This window comes from Vanessa cardui, chromosome 21, assembly GCF_905220365.1.
Source record: "Vanessa cardui chromosome 21, ilVanCard2.1, whole genome shotgun sequence".
NCBI classification, from domain to species: domain Eukaryota; kingdom Metazoa; phylum Arthropoda; class Insecta; order Lepidoptera; family Nymphalidae; genus Vanessa; species Vanessa cardui.
The window spans coordinates 814,653-826,404 of NC_061143.1; the positions used below are offsets into that span (position 1 = coordinate 814,653).

General features: G+C 36.5%; 1 protein-coding gene across 1 annotated transcript; it reads left to right on the plus strand.

Annotated features, from left to right (window-relative positions):
- Positions 1 to 6,196: 6,196 nt before the first annotated feature.
- Positions 6,197 to 7,487, plus strand: LOC124539070 (ATP-dependent DNA helicase pif1-like). The gene is made up of 2 exons (XM_047116393.1): positions 6,197 to 6,565; positions 6,690 to 7,487. Exons 1-2 carry the CDS (start codon positions 6,197 to 6,199, stop codon positions 7,485 to 7,487), a joined length of 1,167 nt encoding a protein of 388 aa, XP_046972349.1.
- The last annotated feature ends 4,265 nt before the right edge of the window (positions 7,488 to 11,752 follow it).

Genomic DNA, 11,752 nt, shown 5'->3' on the forward strand with positions numbered 1-11,752 from the left:
GGTTTAGACACATTTAAGAAGTGGCTCAAACCAGGACCTAATGAATAACGAATAAAGCCAAATGCATTGTGTGTGATGCTATTTTAACAGCTGAGGTTGGTGTTTTAAAAATGCATGCCAATAGACAAAAACACTTCGAGGCCATCAAAAGATTACCATCTACGAGCAAGCAAGTTTCTGCAATGGCATCATTTGTAGCGAAAAAAGACCCATCACATATTCAAAATGCTGAAGTGAAACTTACCGGATTTTTTGTAGAACACAATTAAGCATACAGTACTGTAGATCATTTAACAGAATTATTAAAAAATATATTTCCAGATTCACAAATAGCTCAGAAAATCTCTTTAAAGAGAACCAAAGGAACTTCCATTGCTACATCAGTTAATAGGTGACATAGAAAAAGAAATTTTAGCGAATAAATTAAAATACGTTTAGTGTGATTACTTATGAATCCACCGATATTAGTAGGGTCATGGAGGCAACAGTGACTCAGTCGGCTATAGTGGCTCAGTCATGTTTCGACCTCAAGGGATAGGAATATATATTTGTCTCTTTTACCGATTCGAAGGCCTTGGTACTCGTGCACGTTTAAACCAGTTTGCTCGCGCTTCGAGCGCCGCGCGGAAGTGTGGGGGAGTGGGAGTGGGACTTTTTTGTTTTCGGGCCCACTAAATTACTTTCTAAGGTGAGTTTCGATTGTTTTCATATCTTTGTTTGTTGCTATAGGTAATTATATTTATCGGATAGTAGGTCTTGTATCAATTGTCTTTAACCCGTATTTTGACTTATTTGTTTTAAATCTCGGTTGTTGTAATCAAATATTTTCAAAATAGCGTAAAAGTAAACAGTGACTTAATTTTTACATTATTTTTGCATTATAGAATGCCACGGAAAAAGACCGCCAGAAAAATAGGGAACACTTCGCATGAAAAAATTAAAGAAGGCTTGCAGTTTATAAGGACGGGAGAATCTATAAGAAAAGCATCAACAAGAGTTAATGTACCGTTTGCTACACTTAAAAGGTATTATTGGAAGACTAAGAACCAAAAGGTAATCAACGGAACATTATACCTTTCACTGAAACACCTGGTTTTTCTTTGCGCTTTCGTAAAAGCATGACTAACAAATCTGCATATGGGTTTTTTGGGCTTATGGTGTCAGATGAAATACTTCAAGAAATCGTTGAGTGTACTAATCTCTTTGCTATTCAAAAAATTGCTTCAAAAGAGGAAGTTTCTAAACATGCACGGCTTCGTCGATGGACGCCAACAGATCTTGCAGAAATAAAACAGTTTTTTGGGATTCTATTATTCATGGGCCTTGTCAAAATATCTCGTTTATCTGATTATTGGTCTACCGATGAAGTTTTAAGTCATCCTTATCCAAGAACAATAATGTCACGCAATCGGTTCGAGTTGTTACTTCAAATGCTTCACTTTTCAAGAAATGACGAAGCAAATAAATCAGACAGGCTTCATCGGATCCGTAATGTTTTAGAAATGTTGAATGCTAATTATCAAGAGCATTACACGCCAAGTGAAGATTTGTGCATTGATGAAAGTGTAGTCCCATTTCGGGGAAGGATCATTTTTAGACAGTATAATAAACACAACATAAATACGACAAAAGGGAGGTACTAGTTTTATCTAAAAAACATTCTGTTTATTTTCATAATGTCACAAAGAGAGGCAGGATTATATCAAAGCCTCAAATAATCATTGATTATAATAAATAGGGAAGGGCGCAGTGGATTTGTCCGATCAAATGACTTCGTATTGCACTCCGCTTCGCAAATCGATTAAATGGTACAAAAAATAGCAATAGATTTACTGTTAAATACCTCTGTTGTTAATGCTTTAATCCTTACTAATATTATAAATGCGAAAGTATCTCTGTCTGTCTGTCTGTCTGTCTGTCTATCCCGCTTTCACGGCAAAACTACTGAACCAATTGTAATGAAATTTGGTACACAGATAGTCTAAAGCCTGAGAAAGGACATAGGCTACTTTTTAACTGGAAAAAAGGGTTATAAGGGGGGGTAATGGGGGGTCAAAGTTCGTATGAAACTTTTTTTTGGAATGGACTACGGCTTTGAAATTTGGCTTAAATATTGTTTATTGAAAATAAAGAAATATGTGCTCAGCGGTTTTTATGTATTTTTCTTTTATAGGGGGGCAATGGGGGTGGGGGGGTCAAACGTTTTTCGAAGCTTTGAAATTGATACTTTCGCGTTTATAATATAAGTATGAATTTAAAACAATGAAATATGAGCAACGCAGTTATTGGGTATTTTGCTGTTAAGGGAGGTATTGGGGGGGGGGGGGGACGCGGTTCAGAGCTTTGTAAAACCTTTGACCCCCGTCAAAGCTTTGAAATTTGACACAAATATTGTCCTTTTAAAGCAATGAAATATGTTATTTTAAATATTTTATTTTTCCGATACAAATTCATTGGTATTCACTTCAAATTGATTACAAAATCGTGAATCAAGTACCTTTTCGTTTTTGGTTTTCTTTAGTTGGGTCATCGCATTGTATTTTATTCGTTATTCTTATTTGTTGGTACATTTGGATACTATAATTTCTTGGTTTTGGTTTTTTGATTGTTGTTATTAAATGTTAAGTAGGTCTTTATTTCGCGTGTGTATTTGCGTAAAACATACGTAGTACGTACTTTTGTGTTTTTAATGCTCTCAAAAAAAAAAAACCTGTAAGTTTAAATTACATATTAAGTTTATTTGCTTCGACTATTTTCTTGAGTTAAATATATATATTGTAAGTTAATAGTATTAAGATTTTGTTCATTGTCAATAACAATAGTTAAATAAGAAAAAAACTGTAAGCTTAAATTGCATATTAAATTTATTGTTTCGACTATTTCCTTGAGTTAAATATATATTGTAAGTTATAGTATTAAGATTTTCTTTATTGTCAATAAAAATAGTTAAATAATTTCTTTAAAATAATTTCGATTTTTATTAAATTGTTTTGCGTGTGTATGTTCGTAAAACATACGTATTTCTTTTTTTAACATTAATGCTCTTAAAAAAGCATTTAGTTTAAATTACATAGTAAGTTTGTTTGCTTTGATCACTTTCTTAAAATAATACATATTTAAGTTATAGTATAGTATTAAGATTTTGTTTTTTGTAAAAAAAATTGTTAAGTACTAAATAATGTAAGCATAAACGTAAATAATTTATATTCATATTGAGAAGTTTTTCTTTGTAATTACAGAAGTAAAATAAAGTATAAATACTTAGTTAAAGGTGTTTTTACAATCTTATAATATATTTTCAATCGAGAGGTAATTTTGGTTCGTGTACAAACTATAAGTAGAACTTTTTTTTATTTAATTACGTTGTTTTTGTTCTAATATGCCTAGAAAACGCAAATCTGATCTAGGGCGAAGTTATAGCAGAGCTCGCGCTAAGAGAATCGCTAGAAGCCAAGAGTCTGAGGAGCACACTCAAACCCGTTTGACTTTAGATGCCGAGCGTCATGCATCGCAAAGAGCTGCTGAGACTGAAGAGCTAAGCCAAGCGCGGCGGATTTTAGATGCTCAACATCACATAGCTCAAAGAGCTGCTGAAACCTTGGTTCAAAGTCAAGCACGGCGACGATTAGATGCTGATCGTCACTCGGCTCTGAGAGATGCTGAGACCTCAGAACAAAGTCAAGCACGGCGAGGATTAGATGCCGAACGTCACGCATCTCAAAGGGCTGCTGAAACATTAGAACAAACACAGGTACGAAGGGTTTTAGATGCTGATCGTCATGCATCATTATTTGCTGTAGAGTCCCAAGAAGAATCGCAAAGACGACGTCTTATAAATGCTGAAAGGCTGTCGCAAAGGAGAAGAGCATTTACACACAATACATGGGATTCATTTCATGAGGCTGCTTTTGATTATGACCCTTCGATCGATTATATTAATCATCGATTAATTCTTATAGGACGGATGGATAAAAAGGGTACATACTGCGAAGCATTGAAATGGAAAGAGGAAACTCCGGGTATGTATTGTTCTGGTGGCAAAATATCACTTCCATCCCTTGGTGAGCCAGAGGATCCTCTAAAATCTTTACTTTTGTACGACAGTAACGAATCACGCTCTTTTTTAAACAAAATAAGGAAATACAATTGCTGTTTTCAAATGACGTCATTTGGAGTAGAAAACGAAGTTGTTATGCCCGGATTTTCCACTACGTTTACAATCCAAGGACAGATCTATCATAGGATTGGTTCTTTGCTGCCAACAAACGAACAGCCAAAATTTTTGCAAATTTACTTCATGGGTGACGAAAACAGCGAAGTTGATCGTAGGTGTCAAACTATTCAAGGAGTTGAAAGAGATATCGTTTTAAAAATTCAAAGAATGTTGCATGAGCATAACAGCCTCATTAATACTTTCAAAACTGCGTTGGAAAGAATGCCGGGAGAAGAATACAAGTTGGTCATGCACCCTGACCGTACACCGAGTGGAGAACATGAAAGAACGGTAGAAAGAAAGACGGTATAATGCACCCTTAATCAATGAAGTCGCAGCCGTGATATCTGGCGAACAGTTTGCTTCCCGAGATATTATTTTACACACCCGCAATGATACATTAACCAGAGTACCCGACACACACAAATTTTACGACGCGCTGCAATATCCGCTTATATTCAGCAAGGGGCAGGAGGGGTATTACTTTCAAATACCTCAAGTCAGTCCTGTGACAGGCTTGCCCTTACCCAATAAAAAAATATCTTGCATGGATTTTTATGCGTATCGTATCATGATTCGAGAAAATGATTTCAATATAGTATCACGATGCAGACAACTGGCTAATCAGTTTTATGTTGACATGTACGTAAAAGTTGAAAGCGAAAGATTACGTTACATATCATTAAATCAAACAAATTAAGAGCGGAGAACTACATTCATCTTCAAGATGCTGTGGCAAATGACGGTAATGTTAATCCTAATAATTTAGGTAAAATGGTTATTTTACCGTCGTCATTTGTAAATAGCCCCAGGTACTTGCACGAATACACTCAAGATGCTTTTGCTTATGTACGTACGTATGGTCGCCCTGATTTATTTATCACTTTCACCTGTAATCCCAAATGGCCTGAAATAGCTGATGAGTTGCTGCCGGGACAAAGTGCGATAGACAGACATGATATAGTTGCGAGAGTTTTTAGACTAAAAGTTAAAAAGCTAATGACTGTAATTAACAAAGGAAAAATATTCGGTGAAGTATTAGTAATATATATGTTTTATGTACTCGATAGAATGGCAAAAACGAATGGCAAAAACTACCACACGTGCATATTTTATTGTGGTTAAAAGAGAAGTTGAGGCCTGATCAAATAGATAATATAATCAACGCTGAAATACCGGATCCCAATAATGACCAATCACTGCATGATATAATTGTTACAAATATGATCCATGGTCCTTGCGGACCTGAAAATCCCCAATTCTCTTGCATGAAGGAAGACAGATGTACAAAAAAATATCCTCGCAAGCTTATTAAAGAAACTGTCCACAATGATAACAGATATCCACTGTATCGTAGAAGGGCGCCAGCAGACGGAGGTCTCACAGCATCTATAAAACTCAGAATGTCGAAGCTTGCAGTTCAGTCCGCGCTATTAAATATATATGCAAGTATATTAATAAAGGTAGCGACCAAGCTATTTTTAATTTCAGGAATACGGAGGCCGCTAATCCGATCGACGAAGTACGTACATTTCAGTCTGGGCGTTATATCAGTAGCAACGAATCTGTGTGGCGGCTCTTAGGATTTCCATTACACGAGAGGCACCCAACCGTCACACACCTCAACGTGCACTTAGAAAATGGTGAACGTGTCTACTTACTTACTTTACTTAAAATAATTTTCAAGAAAGATTATCTTCACCTCCGAAAACGACACTTACTGCTTTTTTTGACCTCTGTTCCAAAGACGAATTTGCACGAACTCTTCTCTACGTTGAGGTACCAAGATATTATACTTGGAACACTGCAAGAAGAGAATGGAAACGACGAATTCAGGGGGTACCTGTTCCAAATTGGCCTGGTGTCAAGTCTGGAGATGCGTTAGGTCGAGTATACACTGTCCATGTTAGTAATATGGAATGTTTTTGTTTAAGAATGCTTTTACACCATGTGCGTGGGCCTACCTCCTTCAAAGATCTTAAAATGCTCAATAATCGAGAACTTTCGAATTTTCGAGAGGCATGTGAGGAAAGAGGACTATTGGAAAATGACAATCATTGGGATATAACTTTAGAAGAGGCTGTACAGTGCAAATCTGCGCCCAAGGTGAGAGAGCTTTTTGCTATATTAATAGCGACATGTGCACTTTCAAATCCTCAAGAATTGTGGGAAAAATATAAAAATGATATGATAGATGATATTTTACACAGACTGCAAGAACATGATCAAAATGCTTCATACAATGATTTAATTTACAATGACGCCTTAACAAAAGTTGAAGATCAAGTGATGACAATTACTGGAAAAGATTTATCTGATTTTGGCATGAGCAGACCACACAGAATTGGGGAAGTTAGTAGCGATTTAATGCGAGAACTAGATTACGATACCGATTTATTAATGCAACAAATAGCAGAAGCCCTTCCACTTTTAAATTCTGAGCAAAAAATAATTTTTGACACAATAATTGAAAAAGTTTCCAGTAGCCGAGTTAGCTCAAATCCGGAAAGATAAAGGAGTTGCTGTTGCAGTTGCTTCTTCTGGAATCGCTGCTACACTACTTAGCGGGGGACGAACAGCGCACTCAGTTCTAAAGTTACCATTGAACTTAGCTCATGAGGAAATGCCGGTATGCAACATTAGTAAAAGCAGTGAGCGCGGAAGAATGTTACAGCAGTGTAAGTTGTTGGTTTGGGATGAATGTACGATGTCCCACAAAAGGGCCATTGAAGCACTAGATCGCACAATGAGGGATATCAAAGGCAGCCAGGATATCATGGGAGGGATGGTGGTACTTTTAGCCGGTGACTTTAGACAGACCCTTCCGGTGATTACTAGGGGTACGCCGGCAGATGAAATAAATGCCTGTTTGAAAGCATCTGCATTATGGGTTCACGTGAAAAAGTATTGTCTCACCACGAATATGCGAGTACAACTTCACCAAGATTCTCAAGCCGGGCATTATGCAGCTACTCTTCTAAAAATCGGAGAAGATCGTATGCCAACTGACAGTAACGACATGATTACACTGAGTCGTGAGTTCTGTCAAATTGTCGATAGCTCAACTGACCTGTTAAATAATGTCTATCCGGACCTTCTGACAAATATGGCCAACGTAGAATGGCTATGTGAAAGGGCAATTTTGGCGCCGACTAATGAAATAGTTAATAAAATAAATGAACAAATCATGTTAAACGTTCAGGGAAATGTTGTCGAATACCTCTCAGTGGACAATATTATGGACACTGAACAAGTTACATCATACAACTTTTAAGTGGCTTATGTCAGAAAAATGAAGAAGCATTGAAAAGAAAAATGCCACAAAGGCTTAAACATACTTTGGTAAAGCGAGAAGGAATCAGCAGAAAATCAAGGCGAACTTGTCAACAGTGTTATAAAGCGAAGTCAGCAATCATTGGTGCTAAAATGGCTAAAAATCAGGCAAAGAAAGTGGTAACCTACTGCTCTACTTGCCCTAATAAACCTTCCTTATGTCTGGAATGTTTTAATGAAGTTCACTTAAAGTTGTGAATAAGTACTTATAAGAAAGTCAAATCATTTTTTTTGCATTTTATTAAAATTCATCCCTTTGCTGGTTACAGATCTCTCTAGTACTTTCTCTACGGGATATAACATTAATAAGTCTTTTATGTAATGTTGTCTTAAATTTTCGCGATTATTACACATTTAAATAAAACTAATTATAACGGATGAATCGCGTATATTAATTATTTTTAAACATCCCGACGTTTCGAGCACTTTGCAGTGTTCGTGGTCACGGGTAGACTAAGATGACATTTGTCTATTTGAAGAACAAAGGAAATATTATTAACAACTACCGCCAACGATTTCTCAATTGATATCTTGAGTAACGTTCCGGTTGCACGCAGAAGGCACTAACTGCATCTTTAGGTCTTGCAGTCTGTTGGATTTGGGATTTTAAATTTTTAATAAGTGGATCCCAGGTGTTAGAAAGTCTCCAACCATCTTCTCTATTGAAGTTCGGATGTTTTTGAATTTCAATAGCCTCGCGTATCATTTTAGGAATGAATCTGTGTTCTCTAGCGAGGATCTGTGATTTATCAAATCGGATAAAATGGTTAGGTTTATCCAGAGCATGTTCACAGACTGCAGACTTAGAAGAACGCTTATTTTTGACATCTCCTATATGTTCCTTTGCCCTGGTACCGATACTTCTCTTTGTTTGGCCTATGTAAGATAAACCACACTCACATTCGAGTTTATATACTCCTGCCGTTTGTAAAGGAATATTACTCTTGATAGGTCTCAAGAACTGGCTCACTTTCTTATGAGGCTTGTAAACGGTTTTAATTGAAGCTCGCTTCAAGATGTTGCCAATTCTGTCTGTAACTCCCTTCACATATGGTAGAAATGCAGGTTGTCGCTCAACTGTGGGTGGTTTGATACGGCTTCTGCGATGCTGGCGAGGCACGGGCAGCTTGTTCTGGTGGAGTGCAAGCTTGACCTGACGTAGCTCGTCCTCTAGGTGTTCAGCATCGCAGAGATGGTGGGCTCTCTGAAACAAAGATTTGCCAACGGTAGCTAACTGGCTAGGGTGGTGGTGCGAGTCACCATTGAGGTATTTGTTGGTGTGTGTGGGTTTCCTATAAACTGTGTGACTTAATGTATTGTCAGGATTCTTGATAATAAGGATGTCAAGGAAAGCTAAAGAATTATTTGCCTCTAATTCCATAGTAAATTGAATGTTTTTATTTATAGAATTAAGATGTACTAAAAATGCAGATGTCAGATCACTAGGTAATATTGTGAAAGTGTCATCTACGTACCGTTTATAAAACCTAGGTGTTATAGGTCCGGAGCGAAGAGCCCTCTCCTCCAGGTCTTCCATGAACAAATCGGCGACCAGGGGGGATACTGGAGAACCCATGGCTACCCCGTCAACTTGTACATAGAATTCATCATTCCACAATAAATAACCAGATGTGAGGCAGTGATGTAACAGCTCTGCATATTCAATAGGCATGTTGTGTGTCTGTAGTTTCCTCTTGACAATTTCGATGCAGTCTTGTATGGGTAAGCAGGTAAACAATGTCTGGACATCAAAACTTACCATTGTCTCGTTGTTGGTTAATTTAAGGTCTTTGATTTCACCAACAAACTGGTAAGAATCCTTGACATATGCCGCAGTGTGTCCTCGGAGGGGTGATAATGTCCTTGCTATGTGTTGAGCCAATCTATATGTTGGTGTATCGATTTGGCTTACAATAGGACGCAGCGGAGCACCAGTTTTATGGATCTTAGGTAACCCATACAGTTTTGGAGGCTTTGCACATGTAGGCACGAGTGATTTTTTATCCAGATTTAGTTTCTCTTGATGTTTTGATATTAATGCGGATGTCTTTTTAAGAATGTTATTAGTTGGGTCTTTAGTTACTTTTTTATAAGTTTTTACATCCGCTAAAATCGCGGAAATTTTCTGGTTATAATCACACGTATCCATCACAACGGTCGCGTTTCCCTTATCCGCTCGGAGGACTGTAATGTCTTTATTGTTGCGTAAGTTCTTCAGTGCAATAGATTCATCACGAGTAAGGTTTCTTTTCGGTGGCCGGCTTCGACGTAAAACACTCGAAATGTCCTGTCGAATAGCTTCCGAGTCTTCCTTTGTGATGTTATTTTTGAAAAGACACTCCTCCACATTGCAAATAATGTCTTCAAACGGTATTTTGGATGGAGCCGGTGCAAAATTTAGGCCTTTGTCAAGTAGTAGTATGTAGAAGATCTTATTTCACGAAACAGTGCTTTCTCTGATGGAACCAGAATATTTAATCTGGACGAAACATCTACGACGACGGTACAAAAGCCACAAAAAGTGCTAGCCCCAATAGGTCGAAAATTCATTGGTAAGGTGATGTAGTGTGTACACCTAGGGATATTCCGATGCTAGTAAATACGAGTAGGTACTCGATACCAAGTATTTCTTGTATCGAAACAATTTTGCGATATATACTCGGTATCGAAACAAAAATACTTGGTATCGAATCGAATCAGCAAAACAACCGAAAACAATAAAAAAAAAACCGAGAACGCATAACTGAGAGAGCAAAAGCTGATCGCACTTCGAACTCGGTTACCGATACCGAGTTACCGGTATTCCTCCCGTGGCGGCGTGAGTGACGCACTAGGCTAGCCGAATTTGTCCGACTTGAGCCGAGCCCGCCCGAGCCGAAAGCGAGAGAGTGAGACGAGACGCCCGCACCTGCATGTCAATCCGGCATCCGCCATTTTTAAGTTGTAAAAGTTATTAAGTCTTTGTTTACAAGTCATTTTATTAATTGTAATCATCGAATTCATCGGTTCAGTACAATGTTATCATGGCTCCACCAAAATCTATAATATGGACATATTTTACCAAAACAAATGAAACAACTGAAAAATGTAAACAGTGTTTTAAGTCTGTGAAGTATTGTGGGAATACATCGAATTTATTGAAGCATTCTAAAACTCACGGAATTTCTGTGGACAAAGACAAATTACAGAAAATAGAAAATAAAGGGACCAACGACAGGTAGCATCTTAATTTTTTCTTTTTTGTTTGCGATTGCTTTCCTAAAATGTTAAATAACTATCTTTTTTGTATAAAAAAATTGCAGCAGTGATACTGTGACTGTGACTGTCTTTATATTAAGACTATTATATTAAGTTTGCCCTTTAAAATAATGAAGAACATTTTTATAATTTCAAATGTGCATGAAATATATAAAAATAGTATATTTTTATATAAAACAATAACATTAGTCCTAGTAACAACTTGAAAAGATATGTTATTATATTTTATTACATTGTCTTAAAGAAATAGATATTTATTCACCACCATAAAAAAGTCGAAAATTTTAATAATATAACAATAGAAACACAGACGTGGGTAACATCTGTGTTTAATAATAATAATAATATACTTTATTGTACACCACAGTAACAGAGTAATTTAACAATAAAAATGAGATATATAGAAAATAAAATGAGATGCACAATAAGGCGGTCTTATCGCTAGGTAGCGATTTCTACCAGACAACCTTATGGGCTTAAAAACACAGTCTTCATTTCAGTGAAGGGTGGTGTCACATGTTATATATATAATGTTTGATGTACCTATATTAAATAATAATTATCATATAATATACATACACATATTCATACAAAAATATATAAATATATACTTACTTACATACTTACATACATACATACATACATAGATACATACATACATACATACATACATACATACATACATACATACATACTTACATACATACATTCAAAATGCTATATCAAATATTAAAAGTATTGTCACCATAAGACAATGCCAGGAAATGGTCTTTCACAAGCTTTTTAAAAATTGATAGATTTTTTGCTTGTTTAATACACAGAGGCAAGGCATTCCATAATTGTACAGCTTTTACAGTGAAAGATTTTTTATAAAATTTTGTACAGTGAGATGGAATTCTAAGTGTTAAGTTATCTTGTGATCTTAGGAACTTACTAGAAGTCCCCAGA

Coding starts and splice junctions, on each gene's coding strand:
- LOC124539070 (XM_047116393.1), top strand. CDS start 6,197: ATGCTCAATAATCGAGAACTTTCGAATTTTCGAGAGGCATGTGAGGAA. Junction 6,566..6,689: donor GACCACACAGAATTGGGGAA/GTTAGTAGCGAT, acceptor TAATTGAAAAAG/TTTCCAGTAGCCGAGTTAGC.